Below are 12,589 nucleotides of genomic sequence, written 5' to 3' on the forward strand. Positions count from 1 at the left end.
GCCATGGTTTCTCAGGCTTCTTATGCCACCTTCCCCTCCTGCTTGGGGTCAGGGGATCAGCGCTGATCAACATGTATTTGCTCTTGTGTTACCATAGTTATCTGAGACACTGGTTTGGACCAATCAAAAGAAGCGTAACAGATTGGAGGCGACATTTACAGCTGTACTAGCATTCAAGTCTGCTTCATGCCCGCGATTGCTGAGGGTGTGGGCAGAGGCCGAGGTCCTGGGCGGGGTGAAACTCTGCCATGTGTGGGCACTCTGATTTCTTCATATTTAATACTGTCTTTGAGTTTCATGGGCTCGCCTATGCTGTGGATACACATAGATTTCCCATTGCAATGTTTTAGCTATCGGGCACAAATAAACTAAATGACTTGGGTAGGGTGCAGAATGCAGACGGCTTTCCCAGCACGGTGTTCAGCTATCTCATAGATACACCTAATGAATTGTTTGGGGACACATGGATTTCCCATTGCTATGTAACTCACGGTACATTGGGTCAGCTAGGTGGAGGCTGGGACTGAGCCTGGCCCTGGGCTCGTGCACGTGCTTCCCACACAGAGTATTGCGGGTCCTACCTCGGTGATGGTTTCTCGGGCTTATTATGCCACCTCCTCCTGCTCCTTGGGGTCTGGGGAACAGCGCTGGTCGGCATGTATTATCTCTCATGTTTCGTGTTACCTCAGTTATCCGAGATACTGGATTGAAGCGTTCACAGGAAGCGTAACTGATTTAAGGAGACTTTCACAGGGTCACTGTATACCTGTGGTGGCTACTTTTGCGACACCTCCTGCTTCACACCAATCTTTGCTGCATTGTGGAGATGTGTAGAAGTACTGGCACCTGAGTCCCCTTCGTGCCCACGTTTGCGGCTCCTGACAATTTTGTGACGTAGGTGGCACAGGATTGGAATTATGATTGGATATCAATTTACCATCAATTTTCATCAGCTTTGTGGACTATCGCCCACACTTTCAAGGATGGTGGCTGCCAGGCCCTGCCAACCCTCTGCAGTGTGTGCCTCTGGTTCCTCCTCATCCAAGATGCACTTATAAATAGACATGAGGGTGGTGTGGCTATGAAGCAAGCATGTGGCATGAGGACAACTGAGTGCTGCACAGGGAAAAATTTGTGTCCGCTGTGGAAGCAGGCTCGTGCGGGGGGTTGGACAGCAATACCAGCATGTAAACCAGGAGACGAGGCAGCGGTGTCACCCGCAGGTGCTGATTGTCCTTTGTTGCAGCTAGTGTGGTGCTTTCCTAAGATGTGCCAGTGCGTGTGCCTTGCTAATGATGGTCTTTCCCAAGGTAATTGTTAGGGGGGTGACCGCCAGGTTCTTGCCCCCTATTTGGCTTTATAGTGCCACCTGGGAGCCTCAGATGCAGCCATGCTGTTCCTTATCCATTTCTGTGGCGTTTCCAGGACTTTATGAGGTTCTCCGGTGTTTCACAAATCATCCTCTATGCAGAGCATCGGTCAGCCTGAAAAATACTCGAGTCGCCCATTGACTTTAATGGGGTTCGTCACTCGAAACGAGCTCTCGAGTATTACAAAAAGCTCGACTACAGTACCGAGCACCCGAGCATTTTGGTACTCGCTCATCTCTAGTGAAGACCTTTTAGAATATGATAGACAGGAAGGTGGGCCAATATATCATTGGCTAATTTAGAACCACAGTGACGAGAGTGAAGGTCTACTGTAGCTACATGATAATTCAAGTGATTGAGGAGTTTGAGAGCAAAGAGGAAGACGATGATCAGTGACCTGGCGGATGGATACAATCATACAAATCATTAATGCAGAACTGAAGAGGAAACATCAGACATTGTTATTATGGGATATTTTATTTAGACATTTCTTGACATTTAAAAAAATATTCATAAAAAAGGCAATAAATCCGCACTGAGCGATAAATAAATAAAACAACATGTAATAATCTAAATACCGATACAAATATATAATACAGGAAATAATGGATAGAATTACATAAATAGGAATAAATATCATAGAATATTAATATCTCTCGGGCCGTTCTGCAGGAGGAAAAGTTACTTTTCGTAAGAGAGATCCAGAAAACATCAATGACCGGAATAAACTTCTAGAGCAGCTCTTTCTTCTGTGTGCACAAAAATCACAGCGGGGGATTTCCTTCTTTATTTCTGATCAAGGCTTATTAGTGACCATTAATCCGAGGAAAAAGGTAACTGACTTGTGAAGTAAAACCTCCATAAAATGTACCTTTTTCAACTGAGCTTGGAAAGTGCAGAGCAGGCTCTAGATTTGTGGATTTTTTCTGAAGGTTCTTTGCAGTTCATTCTCATGAGCCCAACTTGGAAGTCCATGCAGGAGATTCCAAAAATGTTCAGTCTTCAAATTAGCTTGGAGAGTAAAAATCATCCCATGGATCTTCTGTGCAGCCGGATCTATATGTTCCCTAAGTTGAAGAGCATCCTCTAGACTTATGGATCTTCTGTGAAACTTCCTTGTAGTTTCTTCCCATGAGCCCAACATCCAACATCTTCCACCATTAATGATATGAGGCTGAGTAACATGGCATCCTGGAGACATTGTGGAGATGCCTACAAAATAAGATGCAAAGGCTTGGTAATTAGGTTGTGGTCTCTGATATCTGCTCAAGTTTACCTGACATGGAAACCAGCTCTGATGTCATTATCTAAATCCCTAGGAGCGTCCATACAAGATACATTTGTGAGTACACTACATAAATGATAGGGATCCTCTTGGCACCTCTGACTGACCGTGGAGGCTCATACTAGTTAGCTGTGCCATAATAGGGTTCATCCTGCTCCATTCAGCACTTTGAAGGAAGTTTCATAGGTGCCAGTGCGCTCAATAACTGATCTCTCTTATGACATCTAGTACATGAGAGGTAGAGAGTCCTTGTATTCGATAGACTTCAATTCTGTAGAGTACATTTACTGTACAATCTAATTATCCATCGATATGACCAATGTAGCATATGGTCTTTGGCACTTGGTATATCCCCATATTCCTTTACCAAGGTTTCCGAAGTTTATCTAGGACTCCAATGATCCCTGCTACCTTCACCATGAAATATTTGGTCTCCAACTCTGAAAATTGTGTCTGAGAAGTTGAATTTCCAGAATTACTCAGAAAACAGTGAAGAGAACCTTCACATTTCTCATGTAGGACACTTACCTCGTCCATAAAATGCTGGAGATGGTGCAGCCATGGCTTCAGCTGCTTAGAGGGAATCGTATTGAATCCCGGGGACACTTTCTGTTAGAAGAAGAAGATGGTGACAAGTGATGGGTAAGTAGGTTTCATACCTACCATCTATGAGTGTAACATATAACAATTGGACATAAGGAGCAAAGTTACTTACACAGATCATGAGATCATCTCTCAACTGAAGGAAGATCCTGAGTGACTGGGATCCAGGATCAGCAGCCGCAGATGTGGACATGTTTTCCAGAACATCAACTGTTACTGACACTCTTTTCAAGGTGAAGATGAGACGATCGCTGGGCTGTTAGAGGAACAATGAGGGTGAGGAGGGGTTCATGTTGTTGTATAAAGGTTGTTGGTAAGAGAAGACCGACCACTATGTACTTACCGTTAGATCACATACAGACGGCTTGTGTCTCATCATCCTTCTGTAGCATTTAATGGCATCGGTGGACATGTTCTTCTCCTGTGGACGGTTACAGAAGCTTTATCTGATGTGGATTAAACAGTTTTTAAGCATTCAAAATTAATACCTTCATTCCCCAATCCTTCAAGTAGAGTCTGACTATCAATGTCTACTGTTACCGGCTGATCAGAGGTTTAGGACCGCTCTGAGGGCCTCATGTCATCATGGATTGTAACCAATGACTGCACATATAATGACGGTTATTTTGCCCTTCCACCATCCTAATATTAATGATATAACACATAATGTCTTGTACACTGTTTGTGTTTCCTGACTTTTGGCTCAGCCTGCAGATCTGTAAATCAGAATCCTCTCAGTATACAATCTTCCTCCTTACATGCTCATTCTGCAGCTCCTTGATCACCGTCATGTCATCAGAAGATACTGATTTATATCTGGACATCCGGCAGGGTCTCCTGAGTGGATTTGCGGTCACTGCCAGAAGTAGAATACTGAAGACCACCAGTCTGATGTCCATGGCCGGAGTATCGGTGCCGATCTGGAGACTTTCTTCTCTTCCTGTGAACCTGTGTATAAGACATTATTACATATAAGATGATTATTGTACATAAATCCATCATGTGAATGTCTGCAGCTCTGATATTCTGTATATACACCCAGCAGAAGATGCTCACCTGCACAATTGTCTTGTGTCTCTCCTCTGCTGATCTCAACTCCATCTTAAGTCTTCCCATGTTTCTCCTTTTATATTTTAGTCTCCCAGAGAGAAATTCCATCATTTTCCTGATTTGGAAGTTTCTTCTCTCTACGTTTAGAACTGAAGTAATTGCAGACAAGTGATAGCAGCCGGAGGAAGTCCTTACAACTATCAGTTTCCTTACTATACAGGTGTGATGTCAGGTAAGTGGGAGGAGCCTCACCCTTGTTACCTGACATTACCGTCTCACCTGTACAGTAAGAAAACGTAAAGTTATAAGGACTCCCTACGGCTGCTATCACTTGTCTGCAATTACTACAATTCTAAATGTATCGAGAGGATTCCTCCACATCGCGGAAATGATGGAATTTCTCTCCTGGAGACTTAAGATGGAGTTGAGATCAGCAGCAGAGAGACACAAGACAATTGTGCAGGTGAGCATCTTCTGCTGGGTGTATATACAGAATATCAGAGCTGCAGACATTCACATGATGGATTTATGTACAATAATCATCTTATATGTAATAATGTCTTATACACAGGTTCACAGGAAGAGAAGAAAGTCTCCAGATCGGCACCGATACTCCGGCCATGGACATCAGACTGGTGGTCTTCAGTATTCTACTTCTGGCAGTGACCGCAAATCCACTCAGGAGACCCTGCCGGATGTCCAGATATAAATCAGTATCTTCTGATGACATGACGGTGATCAAGGAGCTGCAGAATGAGCATGTAAGGAGGAAGATTGTATACTGAGAGGATTCTGATGTACAGATCTGCAGGCTGAGTCAAAAGTCAGGAAACACACAAAATGTGTCCGATAATCTCATCCTTCCATTATAGACTCTATGTCAAAAATATCAAGCACATAAAAGAAGTTGTGGTTTTGCTGTACAATTCTGCATGCAGTTACATCTCAGGCAGATGTTACAAATGGTTACAGTTGTGGTGATTAGATGCATGGTCTTGCCACCTGAGGCGCTATAATTGGTTCCACCCTTGGCCTATAAAAAGGCCCTCAGACTGTCACATCAGCCTCGTGCAATAACTGCAAACCACAATATAAAGTCTCTGGCAGTGTTCACACCACCAGATACAAGGCAACATAAACATAGGAGGAAAACCTTTCCTAAGGGGAACTAGAGGGTGACAACCCCTACCTACTAGTGTATAACCCGCCCCGATAAGGACGCATCCACCCTCGTGCCTGTGCCACATGCTAACCCTAGCAAATGACAAAGGAAAAAAACAACATAGGGGTTATGCTAATGATAGTTTTTTATGAGACGGTCTGCATTGACATGTATGCCCGGGACCTTTTCTATGGCCTGTATTTCTGCCAATGAACAATACTTTGTAGTGTGTTCCTCACATGGTGGGAGCTTATAATGCAACTAATCTCAAAATGAAGATCTCCATGCACTCTGACCGAGATCTGCGACGTGGACAAGTCTAGACTAAGTGCTCTGTTTGGTCGTACAGAAAACAATGTCTCTGAAATCGGAATCTGCCCCTCTCCCAGACCGCTCGGACACAGAACCTAACTGCATGGGTTCCTCTACGTTTGCCGATTCCCTAGGGAAAACCCAGGTGCTTGTTCCCCATGTCGTTCTCTCACACGCTGCCCAATGCGGATGGCCAATGCCATGGCATCATTCAAATAGAAAGGCGCCGGTTGTGAAATGATCAGATCGTTTATTTTATTGTTAAGGCCAAAATTAAACTAGATCGTTCCATTGTATGTCGGTCGCCCAACACCAAAATGTTGCACAAAACTCCTCAATGGCAGATCTGCTCTGACGCAAAGCCCTGATCTTCCCCCCTGCCAATGACACCCTGTCCCGGTCATCGTAAATCAGTCCGAGAGCAGAAAAAAAACTATCCACAGATGACAAAACCTCGGACATGAGGAAAAAGAAAAACCCCAAGCCTGCAGGTCTTCCTAAGATCTCTAATCACGATCCCCGCTCTCTGACTCTCATTACATGAAGAGATGGGGCACAATCTAGAATACAGTCTGCAGGATACCCCAATAGAAACAAACCTCCGTCTGTCCCCGAGAATGGTTATGGCGAGTCCAGCTTTGGTTCTTTCACTGAGCTTGACTGCACCAGTTGCTGCCGCTTAATTTCAGCAACCTCAATCACCAAGGCCCTGAACTGATTGGGCAAGGTCTCTATAGGATCCATAGTACTACACCAAAGATCCTATGGAAACTGCAGAATGAGCTTCAAAAGCATTAAAGCAAAGATCAGAATTGTCTTCAGGAAAATAAAGAGAACAAGCAACAAAAAGACTGAAATCACTGAGAATTCTGTCTGTGAAGACTTTTTAGAATATGATAGACAGGAAGGTGGGCCGTTATATCATTTAGAACCACAGTGACGAGAGTGAAGGTCTACTGTAGCATAGTAACATAGTAGGTTAGGCTGACTGAAGGCAATGTCCATCTAGTTCAGCCTGTTTCAACCCCCTTGTTGATACAGGGGAAGGCAAAAAGCCTCAAGAGGCAGAAGCCAATTAGCCCATTTGGGGGAAAAATTCCTTCCCGACTCTATAATGGCAATCGGAATAATCCCTGGATCAACATTTGATAGTTCCTACCTGAATGTAAGACCCTCAACAATAACCCGCTGGTCACCTACTGTCTGTATCCTGTAATATCATAGCACTCTAGAAAGACATTGAGTCCCTCTTAAACTCCTCCATGGATCCTGCCATCACCACGTCCTCAGGCAGAGAGTTCCACAGTCTCACTGCTCTTACAGTAAAGAACCCCCTTCTGTGTTGGTGATGAAACCTTCTAGACGTAGCGGATGCCCTCTTGTTACTGTCGCAGTCCTGGGTATAAACAGATCATGGCAGAGATCCTTGTATCATCCCCTCATGTATTTATACAGAGTTATTTGGTCGCCCCTTAACCGTCTTTTTTCCAGGGTAAATAATCCCAGTTTGATGCCTCTCTGGGTATTCCAGTCCTCTCATCCTGTTTATTAGTTTAGTTGCCCTTCTTTGAACCCCCTCCAGCACTGTAACACCTTGCCTGAGCACCGGAGTCCAGAACTGTGCGCAGTATTCCATGTGAGGCCTGACAAGTGCCTTATATAGTGGGAGGATAATGTTCTCCTCCCTCACCCCTATACCTCTTTTAATGCACCCCAAAACTTTATTTGCTTTTGCAGCCGCTCCAATTGAGTATACAGTCCACTAGTACCCCAGGTCCTTTTCCATATCACTTTTCCCTAGCAGTACCCCATTTAGTGTATATTGGTGACATCCATTTCTCCTGCCCATGTGCAGAACCTTATCTTTATCAATATTGAACTTCATTTGCCATTTTTCTGCCCAAGCCCCCGGCTTATCTCGGTCCGTTTGTAGCCGCACATTGTCCTCTGTTGTAGCTACATGATAATTCAAGTGATTGAGGAGTTTGAGAGAAAAGAGGAAGACGATGATCAGTGACCTGGCGGATGGATACAATCATACAAATCATTAATGCAGAAGTGAAGAGGAAACATCAGACATTGTTATTATGGGATATTTTATTTAGACATTTCTTGACATTTAAAAAAATATTCATAAATAAACCAATAAATCCGCACTGAGCGATAAATAAATAAAACAACATGTAATAATCTAAATACCGATACAAATATATAATACAGGAAATAATGGATAGAAATACATAAATATGAATAAATATCATAGAATATTAATATCTCTCGGGCCGTTCTGCAGGAGGAAAGTTACTTTTAGTAAGAGAGATCCAGAAAACATCAATGACCGGAATAAACTTCTAGAGCAGCTCTTTCTTCTGTGCACAAAAATCACAGCGGGGGATTTCCTTCTTTATTCCTTATCAAGGCTTATTAGTGACCATTAATCCGAGGAAGAAGGTAACTGACTTGTGAAGTAAAACCTCCATAAAATGTACCTTCTTCAACTGAGCTTGGTGAGTGCGGAGCAGGCTCTAGATTTGTGGATTATTTATGAAGGTTCTTTGCAGTTCATTCTCATGAGCCCAACTTGGGAGTCCATGCAGGAGATTCCAAAAATGTTCAGTCTTCAACTGAGCTTGGAGAGTAAAAATCATCCCATGGATCTTCTGTGCAGCCTGATCTATATGTTCCCTAAGTTGAAGAGCATCCTCTAGACTTATGGATCTTCTGTGAAACTTCATTGTAGTTTCTTCCCATGAGCCCAACATCCAACATCTTCCACCATTAATGAGATGAGGCTGAGTAACACGGCATCCTGGAGACATTGTGGAGATGCCTACAAAATAAGATGCAAAGGCTTGGAAATTAAGTTGTGCGCTCTGATACCATGTTTCCCTGATAATAAGCACACTGATTTTTGGGGGGAGGGCTTGAAATATAAGAAATATAAGCCCTTTTCTGAAAATAAGCCCTAGATACACTACATGTAAAAAAAAGAAAACAATACTCAACAAGCAGCTGGCGTTCGGGTCCCTCACGCTGGGCGGCGGCACTGTTGCAGGCTTCCTTGTCCTCCTGCACGCCAATGGAGCAGTTCTTCCTGATAGCAGAGCTTGAGTACCCGGCCTCCAGCAAGCTAACGCTCTGATTGGTTAATCGAGCATCGCGTCAGCCAATGAAAGTCGGCACTCTATTAACCAATCACAGCCATTCAATGGTTAATCAAGCACGGGCTCTCATTAGCTGACATGGTGCTCGATTAACTAATCAGAGCATTAGCTTGCTGGAGGTGGGGTATTCAAGGCCCATTACCAGGAAGAACTGCTCTGTCAGCGTACCAGAGGACACGGAAGCCTGCAGCAGCGACAGAGACCAGTGCAAGGGACCTGAATGCCGGCTACTAGGTAAGTATTATAAGACACCCCCCAACAATTAGACACTGTGCCTCTTTGAGGCAAAAATTAATATAAAACAGTGTCTTATTTTTGGTGAAACACGATATCTACTCAAGTTTACTTGAGATGGAAAACAAGTTCAATGTCATTATCTAAATCCCTAGGAGCGTCCATACAAGATACATTTGTGAGTACACTACATAAATGATAGGGATCCTCTTGGCACCTCTGACTGACCGCGGAGGCTCATACTAGTTAGCTGTGCCATAATAGGGTTCATCCTGCTCCATTCAGCACTTTGAAGGAAGTTTCGTAGGTGCCAGAGCGCTCAATAACGGATCTCTCTTATGACATCGAGTACATGATAGGTAGAGAGTCCTTGTATTCGATAGACTTCAATTCTGTAGAGTACATTTACTGTACAATCTAATTATCCATCGATATGACCAATGTAGCATATGGTCTTTGGCACTTGGTATATCCCCATATTCCTTTACCAAGGTTTCTGACGTCTATCTAGGACTCCAGTGATCCCTGCTACCTTCACCATGAAATATTTGGTCTCCAACTCACTAAAAATTTTGTCTGAGAAGTTGAATTTCCAGAATTACTCAGAAAACAGTGAAGAGAACCTTCATATTTCTCATGTAGGACACTTACCTCGTCCATAAAATGCTGGAGATGGTGCAGCCATGGCTTCAGCTGCTTAGAGGGAATCGTATTGAATCCCGGGGACACTTTCTGTTAGAAGAAGAAGATGGTGACAAGTGATGGGTAAGTAGGTTTCGTACCTACCATCTATGAGTGTAACGTAAAAATTGGACATAAGGAGCAAAGTTACTTACACAGATCATGAGATCATCTCTCAACTGAAGGAAGATCCTGAGTGACTGGGATCCAGGATCAGCAGCCCCAGATGTGGATATGTTTTCCAGAACATCAACTGTTACTGACACTCTTTTCAAGGTGAAGATGAGACGATCGCCGGGCTGTTAGAGGAACAATGAGGGTGAGGAGGGGTTCATGTTGTTGTATAAAGGTTGTTGGTAAGAGAAGACCGACCACTATGTACTTACCGTTAGATCACATACAGACGGCTTGTGTCTCATCATCCTTCTGTAGCATTTAATGGCATCGGTGGACATGTTCTTCTCCTGTGGACGGTTAGAGAAGCTTTATCTGATGTGGATTAAACAGTTTTTATGCATTCAAAATTAATAACTTCAGTCCCCAATCCTTCAAGTAGAGTCTGACTATCAATGTCTACTGTTACCGGCTGATCAGAGGTTTAGGACCGCACTGAGGGCCTCATGTCATCATGGATGGTAACCAATGACTGCACACATAATGACGGTTATTTTGCCCTTCCACCATCCTAATATTAATGATATAACACATAATGTCTTGTACACTGTTTGTGTGTTTCCTGACTTTTGACTCAGCCTGCAGATCTGTACATCAGCATCCTCCCAGTATACAATCTTCCTCCTTACATGCTCATTCTGCAGCTCCTTGATCACCGTCATGTCATCAGAAGATACTGATTTATATCTGGACATCCGGCAGGGTCTCCGGAGTGGATTTGTGGTCACTGCCAGAAGTAGAATACTGAAAACCACCAGTCTGATGTCCATGGCTGGAGTATTGGTGCCGATCTGGAGATCTCTCCTCTGCTGATCTCAACTTTGTTTTAAGTCTCTCCATATTTCTCCTTTTATATCTTAGTCTCCAGGAGAAAAATTCCATCATTTTCGTGATTTGGAAGTTTCTTCTCTCTACGTTTAGAACGGAAGTAATTGCAGACAAGTGATAGCAGCCGTAGGAAGTCCTTACAACTATCAGTTTCCTTACTATACAGGTGTGATGTCAGGTAAGTGGGAGGAGCCTCACCCTTGTTACCTGACATTACCGTCTCACCTGTACAATAAGAAAACATAAAGTTATAAGGACTCCCTACGGCTGCTGTCACTTGTCTGCAATTACTTCAATTGTAAATGTATAGAGAGGATTCCTCCACATCGCGGAAATGAAGGAATTTCTCTCCTGGAGACTAAAATATAAAAGGAGAAACATGGGAAGACTTAAAGGGGTTGTCCCGCGCCGAAACGGTTTTTTTTTTTTTTAACCCCCCCCCCCCCGTTCGGCGCGAGACAACCCCGATGCAGGGGTTAAAAAAACAACCCGCACAGCGCTTACCTGAATCCCGGCGGTCCGGCGTCTTCATACTTACCTGCTGAAGATGGCCGCCGGGATCCTCTGTCTCCGTGGACCGCAGGGCTTCTGTGCGGTCCATTGCCGATTCCAGCCTCCTGATTGGCTGGAATCGGCACGTGACGGGGCGGAGCTACACGGAGCCGGCATTCTACACGAGCGGCCCCATAGAAGACTGCAGAAGACCCGGACTGCGCAAGCGCGGCTAATTTGGCCATCGGAGGGCGAAAATTAGTCGGCTCCATGGGAACGAGGACGCCAGCAACGGAGCAGGTAAGTATAAAACTTTTTATAACTTCTGTATGGCTCATAATTAATGCACAATGTACATTACAAAGTGCATTATTATGGCCATACAGAAGTGTATAGACCCACTTGCTGCCGCGGGACAACCCCTTTAAGATGGAGTTGAGATCAGCAGAAAAGGGATAGAAGACAATTGTGCAGGTGAGCATCTTCTGCTGGGTGTATATACAGAATATCAGAGCTGCAGACATTCACATGATGGATTTATGTACAATAATCATCTTATATGTAATAATGTCTTATACACAGGTTCACAGGAAGAGAAGAAAGTCTCCAGATCGGCAGCGATACTCCGGCCATGAACATCAGACTGGTGGTCTTCAGTATTCTACTTCTGGCAGTGACCACAAATCCACTCCGGAGACCCTGCCGGATGTCCAGATATAAATCAGTATCTTCTGATGACATGACGGTGATCAAGGAGCTGCAGAATGAGCATGTAAGGAGGAAGACTGTATACTGGGGGGATTCTGATTTACAGATCTGCAGGCTGAGCCAAAAGTCAGGAAACACACAAAATATGTCCGATAATCTCATCCTTTCCATTATAGACTCTATGTAAAAAATATCAAGCACATAAAAGAAGTTGTCGTTTTGCTGCAGAATTCTGCATGCAGTTAAAGCTTAAGCAGATTTAACAAATGGTTACAGTTGTGGTGATTAGATGCACGGTCTTGCCACCTGAGGCGCTATAATTGGTTCCACCCTTGGTCTATAAAAAGGCCCTCAGACTGTCACATCAGCCTCGTGCAATAACTGCAAACCACAATATAAAGTCTCTGGCAGTGTTCACACCACCAGATACGAGGCAACATAAACATAGGAGGAAAACCTTTCCTAAGGGGAACTAGAGGGTGACAACCCCTACCTACTAGTGGATGACCCACCCCGATAAGGACGC

At 44.0% G+C, this 12,589-nt stretch overlaps 2 protein-coding genes across 2 annotated transcripts; both read right to left on the reverse strand.

The window, feature by feature from the left end:
• Positions 1-2,462: 2,462 nt before the first annotated feature.
• On the reverse strand, positions 2,463-4,374 carry LOC136581148 (interferon lambda-2-like). Its single transcript, XM_066582131.1, has 6 exons — positions 4,295-4,374; positions 4,017-4,206; positions 3,602-3,679; positions 3,371-3,514; positions 3,184-3,264; positions 2,463-2,582 (listed from the first exon to the last, which is right to left on the reverse strand). The coding sequence occupies exons 1-6, from the start codon at positions 4,372-4,374 to the stop codon at positions 2,463-2,465; spliced, it is 693 nt and encodes a 230-aa protein (XP_066438228.1).
• A 3,906-nt stretch (positions 4,375-8,280) lies between these two features.
• LOC136579848 (interferon lambda-3-like) lies at positions 8,281-10,805 on the reverse strand. Its single transcript, XM_066579902.1, has 5 exons — positions 10,665-10,805; positions 10,248-10,325; positions 10,017-10,160; positions 9,832-9,912; positions 8,281-8,612 (listed from the first exon to the last, which is right to left on the reverse strand). Exons 1-5 carry the CDS (start codon positions 10,803-10,805, stop codon positions 8,514-8,516), a joined length of 543 nt encoding a protein of 180 aa, XP_066435999.1. The 3' UTR covers positions 8,281-8,513.
• Positions 10,806-12,589: the final 1,784 nt, after the last annotated feature.

Source organism: Eleutherodactylus coqui, chromosome 10 (genome assembly GCF_035609145.1).
Source record: "Eleutherodactylus coqui strain aEleCoq1 chromosome 10, aEleCoq1.hap1, whole genome shotgun sequence".
In the NCBI taxonomy this organism is placed as follows: domain Eukaryota; kingdom Metazoa; phylum Chordata; class Amphibia; order Anura; family Eleutherodactylidae; genus Eleutherodactylus; species Eleutherodactylus coqui.

Coding starts and splice junctions, on each gene's coding strand:
- LOC136579848 (XM_066579902.1), bottom strand. CDS start 10,805: ATGGACATCAGACTGGTGGTTTTCAGTATTCTACTTCTGGCAGTGACC. Junction 10,161..10,247: donor CGTCTGTATGTGATCTAACG/GTAAGTACATAG, acceptor TTCCTCTAACAG/CCCGGCGATCGTCTCATCTT. Junction 9,913..10,016: donor GAGATGATCTCATGATCTGT/GTAAGTAACTTT, acceptor TTCTTCTAACAG/AAAGTGTCCCCGGGATTCAA.
- LOC136581148 (XM_066582131.1), bottom strand. CDS start 4,374: ATGGGAAGACTTAAGATGGAGTTGAGATCAGCAGAGGAGAGACACAAG. Junction 3,680..4,016: donor AGGAGCTGCAGAATGAGCAT/GTAAGGAGGAAG, acceptor AACCGTCCACAG/GAGAAGAACATGTCCACCGA. Junction 2,583..3,183: donor TCCAGCATTTTATGGACGAG/GTAAGTGTCCTA, acceptor CTTATTTTGTAG/GCATCTCCACAATGTCTCCA.